Consider the following 14,719-nt stretch of genomic DNA (forward strand, 5'->3'; position numbering starts at 1 on the left):
AAATTCAAAAGCGCTCTTAGGAAATGAATTGAACAATAAGCAGTACCACATAAAGGAGAACAATTAAATTTCTAACATTAATAATTCATGTCTTACTAGATCCATTTCTATTAATATAGAGAGGTCCTCACAAGCATATATGGACTCTGCAGAAAGACTATGAGTATACTGGAATGTACTCAGGGTTTTCCAGCTGATCAATGCACCCTAAGTCCAAACTATTTAAATTCCAAAGAGTAAATTCCAGTCAATCATTTGCCAAAATCCTGTATTCTTAATAGGGATTAACTACCACTTAAGGGGGATAGCAAAGCATCAAGAAGCTGAGGGTACACTGTAGACAGCTAATAAAAAGGTGAAGGTTACCTGATCAAAGCAATATCATCAATCAGTCCACCTTTCCCATTATACACACTGGTGGCTTTTATGCCGAGTTTATTGCTGGCCACAGAAAGCAAATCAGATAAAGTTCCATATACAGCAACCACCTGTAAACACACCAGATTAATTTGAACAACTTACATAATCAATTTTGTCACTTCCAAATTACAAACCACCACACTGTAAACGAGATTAAAAAAAAAAAAAATCAGAGTATCACATAAGATTTTGAGAGATCCTTAACACATTATTGACCTGAGATGTATTAACACAAGTAACATGTTTGCACACGCGCACATGCTCAGTCACATCCAACTCTTTGTGATTCTGTGGACTGTAGCCCGCCAGGCTCCTCTGTCCATGGGATTTCCCAGGCAAGAATATTGGAATGGGCTGCCATTTCCTTTTCCAGGGGATCATCCCAACCCAGGGATCAAACTCGTGTACCCTGCATTGACAGGCACTCCACCTGCGAAGTCTGCCACAGGTGTTAGTTTCTGCAAAATTCCCCTGGTCAATAACGTGTTAACAGTGTCTCTCTTCTTTTGATGACTCAAATACTTACTCAGTGCCACAATACTGTTGAAATCCGAAACTAGAGAAATCAGCTCTAACTAAAACCAAACTACTGATACAATCTTACAGTACATTAAACAGTGCTCCAGTTCTGATATAAAAGAGACCCACACTTGAATTTAGATTCTGCCATTTCCTAGCTGTCAGCTCAAGAAAAATTGACCTCTTCATGCTTGTGTGGCTTTAAGGAGAAATGAATAGTGTGCACCTGCATCAGAAAGTCGTGAGGAGAATGAAATGAATTAATGCATGATCAGAGCTTCGCAAAGTGCCTGGGACCTATTAAGTCTTGATGTTGTTGCTTTTACATGACTTCTTTGTTAAATGAATGATTAAAAAAAAAAAAAGAAACTTACTGCTTATTAAAACATTTACCATATCAAGTATCTTATAAACAGTTAACAACTTCCCACTTCATCTAACTTCAATAATTGTATTATTTTATAAAAGCCAGATTTGGACTAAATACAGCACAGGGCTGGGTTACAATAAATTGCTCCATTCTCCTTTAAACCAGGCAGTCTGATACTAGTGCAACATACATGCAACTGCTCATGTAAGAGGTTGAGACTATTCACATGGAGTGAATTTTTGGCTCTGGTCCTAACTGTAACTATATGCTTCCAGTGGCTTTGTTGTATAGTTGTACCACTATCAGATCTCTGAAAATTATGAATAAAAAGTAGGTGAGGAGCTGAACCTGAAGCATGACCTGAAACAGACTTCCCATAAAATACTGGATACAGGTGTCATGTGAAATGTGAACCAGAGCTGGTCATTTGTTCACTGGTCACTGGAGTATAGTAGACTGAATTTTTCGTTAAGTAAATGAATAATCGAGCACGGAGGGGGTTGCCTGCCAATATAGGAGTGCCCAGTCTCTCAACAGCACAGTACAGAGATTCGAACTCTTTTATTTTGGACCATAACCTATGAGAAGTGTTGCCAAGTTGGGGCACTTAGGGGAAGAGCTGTAGGCAAACAGTTTAAAGGGAACAAGGTGGATTATTAAAAATAATGTACAATCCGAGTGCTCATAAACACAAGGATAAACAAAACGTGGTATTTTCATACAATGGAATATCATTCAGCTATAAAAAGGAATACAATCTGATACATGCTACAACATAGATGAATCTTGGAAACATTACTCTAAGTGAAATAAACCAGACCAAAAAAAAGGACAAATATCACATGATTCCACTTAAAATAGGCAAATTCATAGAGATAGAAAGTAAAAAAAACAAAGATGACCTGAGCAGAAGGGGGAATGAAGAGTTACTGCTTAACGGGTACATAGATCCTGTTTGGGATGATGCAAAAGTCTTGAAAATAAAAAGTGGTCAGGTTATATACATTGTGAATGTACTTAATGCTGATGAAATGTGTTCTCAAAATGGCTCAAATGGCACTTTTATGTTATGTATATTTTACCATAATAAAGAAAATAATCACGCAAAGCACTTGGCATAGTCTTTTGTACACTGCAGTTCAGTTCAGTTGCTCAGTCGTGTCCAACTCTTTGCGACCCCATGAACCACGCAGCACGCCAGGCCTCCCCGTCCATCACCAACTCCCGGAGTCCACCCAAACCCATGTCCATTGAGTTGGTGATGCCAACCAACTGTCTCATCCTCCCTCGTCCCCTTCTCCTCCTGCCCTCATCTTTCCCAGCATCAGGGTCGTTCCCAGTGAGTAAACTCTTTGCATCAGGTGGCCAAAGTATTGGAGTTTCAGCTTCAGCATCAGTCCTTCCAATGAACACCCAGGACTGATCTCCTTCAGGATGGACTGGATGGATCTCCTCACAGTCCCTTGCAAGGGACTCTCAAGAGTCTTCTCCAACACCACAGTTCAAAGAATCAATTCTTCGGTGCTCAGCTTTCTTCATAGTCCAACTCTCACATCCATAAGTGACCACTGGAAAAACCATAACCTTGACTAGATGGACCTTTGTTGGCAAAGTAATGTCTCTGTTTTTTAATATGCTGTCTAGGTTGGTCATAACTTTTCTTCCAAGGAGTAAGCGTCTTTTAATTTTATGGCTGCAATCACCATCTGCAGTAATTTTGGAGCCCAGAAAAATAAAGTCAGCCACTGTTTCCCGTTTCCCCATCTATTTGCCATGAAGTGATGGGACCGGATGCCATGATCTTCGTTTTCTGAATGTTGAGCTTTAAGCCAACTTTTTCACTCTCCTCTTTCACTTTCATCAAGAAGCTCTTTAGTTCTTCTTCACTTTCTGCCATAAGGGTGGTGTCATCTGCATATCTGAGGTTATTGATATTTCTCCCAGCAATCTTGATTCCAGCTTGTGCTTCCTCCAGCCCAGGGTTTCTCATGATGTACTCTGCATATAAGTTAAATAAGCAGGGTGACAATATACAGCCTTATCGTACTCCTTTTCCTATTTGGAACTATTCTGTTGTTCCATGTCCAGTTCTAACTGTTGCTTCCTGACCTGCATACAGATTTCTCAAGGTCAGGTGGTCTGGTATTCCCATCTCTTTCAGAATTTTCCAGTTTATTGTGATCCACACAGTCCACATAGTCAATAAAGCAGAAATAGATGTTTTTCTGGAACTCTCTTCTTTTTTCGATGATCCAGCAGATGTTGGCAATTTGATCTCTGGTTCCTCTGCCTTTTCTAAAATCAGCTTGAACATCAGGAAGTTCACGGTTCACATATTGCCGAAGACTGGCTTGGAGAATTTTGAGCATCACTTTACTAGCATGTGAGATGAGTGCAGTTGTGTGGTAGTTTGAGCATTCTTTGGCATTGCCTTTCTTTGGGATTGGAATGAAAACTGACCTTTTCCAGTCCTGTGGTCACTGCTGAGTTTTCCAAATTTGCTGGCATATTGAGTGCAGCACTTTCACAGAGTCATCTTTCAGGATTTAAAATAGCTCAACTGGAATTCCATCACCTCCACTAACTTAGTTCATAGTGATGCTTCCTAAGGCCCACTTGACTTCACATTCCAGGATGTCTGGCTATAGGTGAGTGTGAGTGATCACACCATCGTGATTATCTTGGTCATGAAGATCTTTTTTGTACAGTTCTTCTGTGTATTCTTGCCACCTCTTAATATCTTCTACTTCTGTTAGGTCCCTACCATTTCTGTCCTTTATTGTGCCCACCTTTGCATGAAATGTTCCCTTGGTGTCTCTAATTTCCTTGAAGAGATCTCTAGTCTTTCCCATCTGTTGTTTTCCTCTATTTCTTTGCATTGATTGCTGAGGAAGGCTTTCTTATCTCTCCTTGCTATTCTTTGGAACTCTGCATTCAAATGGGTATATCTTCCCTTGTCTCCTTTGCTTTTTGCTTCCCTTCTTTTCACAGCTATTTGTAAGGCCTCTTCAGATACCCGTTTTGCTTTTTTGCACTTCTTTTTCTTGGAGATGCTCTTGATTCCTGTCTCCTGTACAATGTCACAAACCTCCATCCATAGCTCATCAGGCATTCTGTCTATCAGATCTAGTCCCTTAAATCTATTTCTCACTTCCATTGTATTTGATTTAGGGATAAGGGATTTGATTTAGGTCATACCTGAATGGTCTAGTGGTTTTCTCCACTTTCTTCTATTTCATTCTGAATTTGGAAATAAGGAGTTCATGATCCAAGCCACAGTCAGATACCAGTCTTGTTTTTGCTGACTGTATAGAGCTTCTCCATCTTTGGCTGCAAAGAATATATCAATCTGATTTCAGTGTTGACCATCTGGTGACATCCATGTGTAGAGTCTTCTCCTATGTTGTTGGAAAAGGCTGTTTGCTATGAACTGTGTGCTCTTTTGGCAGAACTCTTAGCCTTTGCCAGCTTCATTTTGTACTCCAAAGCCAAATCTGCCTGTTACTCCAGGTGTTTCTTGACTTCCTACTTTTGCATTCCAGTCCCCTATAATGAAAAGGACATCTTTTTGGGGTGTTGGTTCTAAAAGGTCTTGTAGGTCTTCGTAGAACCGTTCAACTTCAGCTTCTTCCGCGTTACTGGTTGGTGCATGGACTTGGATTACCGTGATACTGAATGGTTTGCCTTGGAAATGAAGAGAGATCATTCTGTCGTTTTTGAGATCGCATCCAAGTACTGCATTCCAGACTCTTTTGTTGACTATGATGGCTACTCTGTTTCTTCTAAGGGATTCCTGCCCACAGTAGTAGATGTAATGGTCATCTGAGTTAAATTCACCCATTTCAGTCCATCTTAGTTCACTGATTCCTAGAATGTCGATGTTTACTCTTGTCATCTCCTGTTTGACCACTTCCAATTTGCCTTGATTCATGGACCTAACACTCCAGGTTCCTATGCAGTACTGCTTTTTACAGCATCCAGCCCTGCTTCCATCACCAGTCCCATTCACAACTGGGTGTTGTTTTTGCTTTGGCTCCATCCCTTCATTCTTTCTGGAGAAAGAATGCACACTGCAGACATGCCATAAATGATTGTATCCTGAAGAAAATATGTCCCTTCTGTTTCATATCATTTTTCACCTTTGCAGCAGAGCCTGTAATTCTGTCATTTCAGACACAAAGTTCCAGAGAAGGAGAAAGATCTAGAAAATTCTTAGTATAACGGCAACTATGACAAGAATGCTGACGATAGATTTTCCTACTCTCCCCTAGCAGTTCCCAGGCTGTAAAAGTTGTTCTGAATTTGCTTTGGTTGGTCTCTTGGCTCTCTGCTTCTTGTGTATCTTCACATGGCTTTATTTTTCCTGACATTATCCCCTCCTTGCCCTAAGATCAACTTTATCCACCCCATTTCTTTTTACTTCTCTCCCTCAAGCAACATAAAATGATGAAAATTTAATGTATCTCTCTACATAATGCTCCTGAATTTAAATAGTAGAGCATACCATTTTATACAACTTATTTTTTTTCCAAAACTACAAATTAAATTGTTTTCTACTTCCATATGATTGACTTGATTTTTTCTGTGGGTCAGCTGTTTCCTCATGAAAATAAAGGGCGCCTACCACATTTGAAAGCCATGCTGTCAAACTTGGAAGTAACTAGCTATGAGAGGCTATTAAATTTTTTACATTAGTTATTAAAGATCTTGTGTTGTTTTTTTTTTAATGTAAGCATTTATCACTACTAACTTCTCTTGTAGAACTGTTTTTGCTGCATCTCATACATTTTGGGATGTTGTATCTCCACCTTATCATAATAAAGAAAATAATCAGGCATAATAATCTTTTCTTTTCCATGGAGTTTCCCAGGCAAAGATACTACAGTGGGTTGCCATTTCCTTCTCCAGAGGCTATTTAATTTTATTACAACTAATTACAATAAAAGTTAAGTTCATCAGTTACATCAGCCATATTTCAAGTGATCAGCAGCCACACTGGCTGGTGGTTACCATATTGAACAGCACAGATATGGAAGTTTTCCTTCATCACAGAAGTTCTTTGAGTACCATTGTTTCAAAGAGCAGAATAAAATGGAGAACAAAGAACCAGATATATTAATTGTTAGGTTTGACCATGTCACAACAACTCACAATAACCAAGTAGTAGAGTCCAGCTTAAATCCTTTTTGTACAGAAGGTGGAGTAGTTGCCATCTTTCGTTTCCCACTGAAGTAAAATTTCATTATAAGGTAAAATTAAGGTTAAAAAAAGCCACACACCACACAGTTTGGCAATTGCAAGGCAATCAAAATACAACAGGTGTTTTTTTTGTAGGCTGTAGAACTATTAAAGAGCACATTCTAGACACAAATTACGTTTGCCTTTATGACTTAAATAAGGCCTAACACAGTACTGAACACAATTTATCATTTGACCAAATTTTTTCTAACCTGACTTCCTATCAAGGCTGTAAAGTTTTAATAAAAATTTTTTAGTTTGTAAAAAGTCATTATTTGTTCTGTGAATTTAGGTAACCAACAAGCCCCTGTAATTGTTGAAGAAGGACCTCCCTGTACAACCCACATATCTTGACACTCACACACACACAAAATGCAGCCAGTTTAACAAGAAGGATCCTCTCAAGTGTCACAGTAAGTATCTGGCTCATAATAGGACTCTGATAAATGTTTCCTGAATGTCAGATGAAATTTTCATTGCTTTCAGAATGCTGAATGAGGATGCATCTTTTTGTGTGAGTCAATTATATTTAAGTCTTTTCCACTGACATTAGGTAAAAAACAAAGTACACAGCAGAAATGCAATTCTAAAGTAATGTTCATCGAGTTCATGTAACTATAGAAAGTGGCCATTTTTGGATAGTAGAGTTAAGGTTCACTTATCTTGTGAGACTTTTTGTACTCCAGACTTGTTACAATGAACATCTTTTATGCAATAAGAGAAAAAAGTTATAACTTACAGTTTCCATAGCTCTAGATACTAGATTTACAAATAAGAATTATTTTAGCAATTGACAAGTAATCTGGTAATGGACAATGCTTTTTAAATGAGATCACCAAAGGGCCATCGATGAGAGAAAACAGCACTGAAATTACTGGCAAGAATCTTACGGTACTGAATATTTGAAAATTCCCTTTAAGTTGGGCCAATATACTTGTTTTTCGTTTGAAAGGCAATTGCAGCATTTGTTTTCAACAAAATTGCTTTAGCTGACTCTCTTGAGTATGCTAACAAATAACTCACAAGTACGATTGCAGACGTAATACTTAAAATCTTTTATATAAACCAATGAGATATCAAATTTTAAAATAGGATACAATTTTTAAAATGTGATACACCTGGAAAAGATTTTAAGTTGGTGAGATTCAAACAGGCTACATATATACCTTTCATTATCTATCAACACTGTTGAGAAAAGGTGACCTTGGAAAGCTTGTATGTCATGGATATGAGTTGTTACTTACTAAGCTTATTACTCCAGTCCTCAGAGAGGCCAAGCATTTATAAAATGTTCATGCTTACAATGGCTATCTGTTTCATGTGTGTTATACTTCCTAGTGTGGACTTCAAGTTTTCATGTCACTATGATTAACCATTTTAATAACCTAGGCCCTATACTTCGAATGGAAGCATTCTATGGAGAAAGTTGAGAAGTATGTCTATTAAACTTTATGGCCACTAGATTATATTAGTGTTTAACTTAATTCTTTCTAAAGTTCAGATCCCATTACAAGTGAAAGCTATCCACCGACTAGGAAAGTAAAAAATGCCTACCAGGACATATCAGTTTATTGAAGTTTAGTTTACCTTTAAACATTGTTCTCAAATCGTAACCTATGCTATTCAAATTTAAAAAGTAAAACCTATATTTAAAACGTGTTTTTCTTACATGCCCACAGTACCTATTACATAATATACAATCAATAAACACTTACTGGATTTATGCAAGTCAATTTACCCAACTGGCCCACCAATCACAATAACTAAATGTAGAATAAAGTTATCTACCCTTTCCGCTTCATACATTTTAAAAAATTAAAATTATTTTATTTCTAAAAATGATGACTCTAAGACATATTAAAATATCCCAAATTTTTAAAGTCTGACCACAGCAGGTGTTGAAGAGAATATGGATTAACGAGAGGATTTATGCCATGCTCATGGGATATAAATTATTGCAATGACTTTGAAAAATTTGACATTCTTAAAACAACTAAACATTCACAAAAACTAACATCCAATAATTACAACCCTAGAGCAGTGGTTCTCGAAAGTGAGTTCTCTAAACCAACAGCATTAGGATCATTAAGGAGTAGATTAAAAATTAAACTCCTAGCCTTAACTCAGACCCTGGGAATTTACAGCTCTGGGGGTGGTATGTGCTCTGTGGCCCAGTGTTCGACTCTGTGCAACCCATGATTATAACCTACCAGGCTCCTCTGTCCATGGAACTTTCCAGGCAGGAATACTGGAGTGGGTTGCCATTTCCTCCTCCAGATGATCTTCCCAACCCAGGGATGGAACCTGCATCTCGAGTCTCCTACATTAGCAGGCGGATTGTTTACCGGGGAGCCACCTGGGAAGCCCCTGGGGGTGGGGCCTAGCAATAGTTGATCAGTTTCTCCAGGAGACTCCAATGCATGCTAAAGTGTGCAAACCATTCCCCTAGAAAGACACTTGCACATGCGCACCAGTCTATGCCACACTATTCAGGACTATCAACTTCATAGCAAAGTATAAAGAAAATAAACACCCCAACTGTCCATTGACAGGAGAATGGGTAAATTGTGATAGTATTTGTATATAATTTGCATAATTATTATAAAGGAGTGAAAATGACTAAACTATCACTATGTGGGACAATATGGATGAATTCTTAGAAATGTATTCAATGGAGAACGCAAATCCAGAAAGCAAGTTTCTTTATTATTTTGATTTCAATATGCGTACGCTTTACATAGATTTTTCACCTTTCTTCAACTTAATACAACAAATTCAACTCTGGATACTTACTAACAACATATTTCTGACTTAATTCTAAAGCCAGATTTAAACAGGTCTTGGGCCAAGATTGTAAACATCGGCACAGAATTAAGATCTATTTCACATCCCACTATGGCTGCAGTGCCTGGCATGGTGCTTCATATGACAGTACTCAGTCACTGCTGATTTAATTTAATCAATGAATAAGGTATACAAAAAGCCTGGTTGAATATTCTGAAGAAAGAAAAAGCAACTTAAGTCCACAACGCTCAGAAACATGGAACTGACATCAGGTAGCTCAGAAGCCACTCACTGCATTCTCAAATTCCTTGATGCCAACCGTTACAGAGAATTTTAAAAGAGAACGGGAATTCCGAGGCATGTGGAGAAAGGATGAAAGATTCAAACCTGACTCTGGTAGCAACTTAAAAAAATGAAAATTTAAAGAGTCCAATTTTTTAGAAATATGGCCTTCAAGTTCTTTTGACTAGGCACCCATCCATGAAACACTTGGGGGGATATACTCAAATATCCACGTATTCATTTACTTCCCAGTGGCTCAGAGTTTAAACTAATTTACAAAGTATACACCACTGGCAGGGAAAACATAATTTCCCAAATGAGAAAAGGACTTTTAATGACCTAAGACAATGAGTCAACCAGTAAAAATCCCTTAAATATATATCATTAAATTTAGTGAACTCCTGCCAAATATAAGATTGACTTTAAACATTAAAAGAAAAAAAAAGTCTAAAGTGATCTTTGTGTGCTGGAAAATATTTTTAAATGTCTTGCTAATTGGGATGATCTCATCCGATTATCATTGGCTACTATTTCAAAGAACAATAAACATTTAGGGAGCAGCTAACCAGTTGACGCACTCAAGGACTAAAAGCACCTGTGTCCTTCAAGATTGGCCAAATCAAGTCTTGATGTAATTTTGTATCTTTAAGTAAAAACAAAAAAAACTTAAAAGGTGTAGTATTTCTTCTTAAATTACTGGATCCTCTTGCACGCCCTGTGAGGTAGACAACCTTACTTGGGAAAGTGTCACTTTAATGAAGGCACAACTCACCCCTCCCCGCAACCTGTCTTCAACATCAAAACATTCAGTATACTTCCGTTTACTCAATATACAAAGTCAAAAGTCGTGGTGAGCATATGTTGTCCTCTACAGTGACTAAAGGAGATCAGCCCTGGGTGTTCTTTGGAAGGAATGATGCTAAAGCTGAAACTACAGTACTTTGGCCCCCTCATGCGAAGAGTTGACTCTTTGGAAAAGACTCTGATGCTGGGAGGGATTGGGGGCAGGAGGAAAAGGGAATGACAGAGGATGAGATGGCTGGATGGCATCACCGACTCTATGGACATGAGTTTGAGTAAATCCAGGAGATGGTGATGGACAGAGGCCTGGCGTGCTGCGATTCATGGGGTTGCAAAGAGTCGGCCATGACTGAGCGACTGAACTGAAATGACAGTGACTAAAAAATGCAGAGTTGGATACAACTTTGCGACTGAACAACAATCTGCAGTGACTCTGCCTCCCCAACCCCAAGCTTCACCACCCAGTGTTGGCAATTGCTCAACAAGCTTTAAAGGAGGGAAACTTATGTGAAAAAAAAACAGGCATTACTCTTAGGGCCGGATAACAAAAACAGAAGCTAGGTTAAGTATGGAGATAATGAAAGTGACACAGATATTCCAACTGGTGGACAAGAGACCAAACTGTTTATCTTGCGGTAGTGCTCTGTTTCAGTTTCATGAAAATCATGTCAAGATCATGCCAACCCCGGCTAAGTACAGTCACTTCATCTATACAAAAATGCAGGCTGTTATGTATTATTCTGCTTTCTTTGGTCAAATAAGAGTAATTTTTTAAAATCAGTAATAGTATTTTTTTTTAATCAGTTTAAGGGGAGGGGAGGAAACACTGAAAACTTCGGCACAGAATATGTTTTTCAGTTAAGCAGTAAAGATTATCACATGTCTTTTTAATTTTTTTTTTTGTTGATTCGCACTGCCTGTGGGATCTTAGTTCCCTGATCAGGGATTGAACCTGCACCCTCGGCTGTGAAAGCACGGAATCCTAACCACTGGACCACCAGGGAAGCCCCTGACTTAACTTTCAATATTGAATCATATTAGCCTTTTCCAATATGGGTTTTTATAATGTTTGTAATTAACTATTTGAGAAGTTTTTTTCCAATTTCCGAGATTCTCTAGCAAAATATTTAAGTAAACTAATATTTAAATCCAAAAAGCTAACCTAGTCAAAAGTACGTTTAAAAAAAAAAAAAGCCACCTTAATAAAAATATGGCAAGACTAAGCCAGCCAATTTTTGACAAGAATAAAACTCAGTAGTTTCAGGAGAAGTAGTTAAAAATTTATGGCTGGGTCTAAACATCTTGTCTTCCATGAAATAACATAGCAGAGATGTTGAAGAAAAGGGTCAGTCACAGGCCTGTTTTCAAGAACATACTACAATTTTAACTTTGGATATACTAAATATTTCTTTCAGTAACAACATATGTTTTGGGTAGTAGTAGTTATCAACAGACAAACCAGGTACAGAAGAATTTAATAGTCAGAAATAAAGTGAATGTTGTGAAGAATTTATGAAAACTCAATTACTTGAATTTATGCTACTTCTCTTTTAATGAATACTAAATCTCTAAAAAACAGAAGAACACGATAATTGCAGTCAAAAAACTACAGCGTGGTTCAAATCTTTAGAGCACTTTTACTCAAAACTGCAGAGTAGTTGGAAAGCCATTTTTTTATACCGTGGCACAATTGCGCTATTTAAAAATTTACAGTTTGTGCAAAAGATGCGGAAAACATGCTGGCAGATAAGACAGGGAGCCCAATCTACCTTCAACTCCGACTCTGTTGCTTAGTAATTTCTAGATGTCATTTAGCCACACCATAAATGTCTGCCTTGAACGGTCAAATTTTCCAAAGACGCCGAACAACTTTTATGGGTGGGGCAAGGGGCTGAGAAGGAACAGGATACATTTTGGCTTGCTCCAGCGATGGAAAAATATTCTGCACCACACCCTCAACAAAGGCCTAACACAGCAAAGAGTAATGTCCAATCCATCCACTTCGGTCTATTGTCCCAGTCCTCTAAGAAACTAAAATAGTACGAAATATTAATAAAGAGAGTACAGAAGTTTTGGCGGCGGTGGTGCTGTGGGATCCTAAAAGCTGGGGGGCGGGGGGGGGAGGTGACCATCTAGAAAAGGTCACTATTATTTCATCCCTCTATTCGACTTAGGCTGAGAGAACGTTTTACTTAGCCACGATAGAAAGTTTTAATTGTTTTCACCTGATCACCCTTAAATGCTTTAGTTGTTAACCAACACTTTCTGGAGCGGACCATTACTCAGCACGAAGGTGGGAACCAGCGCCTTCTGCAGCCACGGGCGGGGGGCAGCGGGGTCTTGGCGGAGGTGGGAAGCGGAATTTGAGCATCAGGTGACAGTGACCGTCCCCACGCCCTCCAAGTCCTCTGTACTCCAGGACCCACACCTGGTCTTGAGAACATTTAAGCCCAAACTGACCTGCGCCTATCCCCAGAGCAGCTGGGGAGTCCAAGGGCAGGCGCGGGCTAAGGATCCCAGGGTTGGGGAGGCCTCAGGGACCCAAGGTCGGCCTCCTCCCGGACGCCCCCTGCCCCGGCGCACGCCCACCTCCCCGCTTCCAGTCCCTCTCCCCAACTTCAGCCCTCTGCCCCGCAAGCCCGCTCCGCACTCCGCTGCCCTCGCCCCCCGCAGCCCGGCCCGCCTCGCCTCCTCCTGACCCCCTTACCTTTCCATTCTTGGGGCTGCCGTTAAGGAACAGGGTCACCCGCCTCATTGCGTTGCCCCCACCGGATCCTGAGTGAGTCGCCACCCTCCCACCTGTCTCTCCTCCCACCTTTTTCTTCTCCCGCCCTTCCCCTCCCTCCACCCACTCGGACTCTCCTCCCTTCGCCACCTTCCTTCCTTTACTGACACACACACACACACACAAGCACGCACACTCCGTCCCACACCCCAAGGTTGGCCGGTCCTCCTTCCCACCCCGCCCCTGGGCTCTTCAGTCAGTCTGGGGCCCTTCCCCCACCTCTCCCAGACTGACTCTAAGCTCCGCCAATCATCCGGCAGCGCAGGGCAGCACTCAACCAATCGTCCCCCTGCACTGGGTGGGCTCTTACTAACCCAGCCCAGGTGGAAGGAGGGAAGAGAAGCTGCAGTCTAGCCGACAGCGAAGGGTTATCAGCCAATCAGAGCTCAACCTGGAGCCGAACGGCGGCTCAAAGCATTACTGAGCAGGCGCAAAGCCAACACCAGGTAGAAGTAATCTGCATACGAAGGCGGGGTTTGAGAGACGGAGGTGGAGCGCTGGAAGTGATCCATAACCAGTCAGCGCCTCCCAACTTTAACACCTCCCCCTCGCCCAACCCACAGAGGAAACGGCTGAGGCTGGGGCTCGCTGATTGGGTAAGAGCCGGTCCGCTTTTCTGTCCTGATTGGTCCAAGGATTCTTTTCGAAGTTTGCAGCATCCAATCGAAAGGCGGGGTACCGTACAAAAACTACCCGAAGGGATCTTCCGCGAGGCTGTCACAGAAAGTAGTCCCTGCGGGCAGAGGTCAACAGCTGGTCTCTTTGGTCAGTGTGTTATCGGCAGCTAGTGGTGGTGTCTCTTCGAGCCCACGAAGCCTCTCCTGCTCCTGGGACGGCGATGTAGAGGCCTGGCAGGGTTCGGGGTGCGCGCGCACACGTGCATGTGGTGGCGGCGTAGAGATTCGCAGAGTAACGCCCGGACGCCGAGGAGGCGGGGCTGGAGATTTGAATCAGGCGGCGGTCCGAGCCCTCGCGGAAGGAAGGCTGTAAGGGACTCCGGTCTCAGGTTGGGGTGTTGGCGGCGGGGGATCTGGGAGCCCCCCGCGGATGGCTTGGCGGCCGATAGTTGTTTTCTCGAGCGAATGCTTCAGGACCAAAGAGCCGAGATCTAGAAGGTACGGCAGCCCCAACATTCATCGGAGTAGCGTTCAAAATAAACCCTACGGGAGGTAAGGCAAGTCATCTGGTTGGGATTTCAGAGACTAGTGCAGATTCGGCTTCCTTGGTAGCTCTGACGGTGAAGAATCCGCCTGCAATGAGGAAGGCCTGGATTCGATCCCTGGGTTGGGAAGATCCCCGGGAGAAGGGAATGGCAACCCACTCCAGTCTTCTTGCCTGGATAGTCCCATGGACAGAGGAGGCTGGCTGTCTACAGTCCATGGGGTCGCAGAGTCGGACACGACTAAGCACAGCACAGTGCCGCAGATCTGTTTCTTCGGAGGGTTTTCTCAGCAGTGTGTTCCACTGGATCACCCGCGTGCTTTTTAACGTGCAAACTCCTGAGGTCTGGGCAGACCTCC

At 41.3% G+C, this 14,719-nt stretch overlaps 2 protein-coding genes across 3 annotated transcripts in view; one reads left to right on the forward strand and one right to left on the reverse strand.

The window, feature by feature from the left end:
* The window catches only part of KCTD9 (potassium channel tetramerization domain containing 9), an 81,386-nt gene extending 68,078 nt beyond the window's left edge, over positions 1 to 13,308 (reverse strand). Inside the window, exons 1-2 of the mRNA XM_055578769.1 lie at positions 13,122 to 13,308; positions 367 to 488 (exon numbers count right to left, since the gene is read on the reverse strand). Coding sequence (XP_055434744.1) covers positions 367 to 488; positions 13,122 to 13,169 — 170 coding nt within the window. The 5' untranslated portion in view covers positions 13,170 to 13,308. The remainder of the gene's footprint in view (positions 1 to 366; positions 489 to 13,121) is intronic.
* A 608-nt stretch (positions 13,309 to 13,916) lies between these two features.
* The window catches only part of CDCA2 (cell division cycle associated 2), a 43,891-nt gene continuing 43,088 nt past the window's right edge, over positions 13,917 to 14,719 (forward strand). The window contains exon 1 of one of the 2 annotated variants that reach the window (XM_055578768.1): positions 13,917 to 14,368. The gene's annotated coding sequence lies outside the window, so the exon portion shown is untranslated. The remainder of the gene's footprint in view (positions 14,369 to 14,719) is intronic. The other variant, XM_055578767.1, reaches the window with a different exon arrangement.

This window comes from Bubalus kerabau, chromosome 4 (assembly GCF_029407905.1).
Source record: "Bubalus kerabau isolate K-KA32 ecotype Philippines breed swamp buffalo chromosome 4, PCC_UOA_SB_1v2, whole genome shotgun sequence".
Lineage (NCBI taxonomy): Eukaryota > Metazoa > Chordata > Mammalia > Artiodactyla > Bovidae > Bubalus > Bubalus kerabau.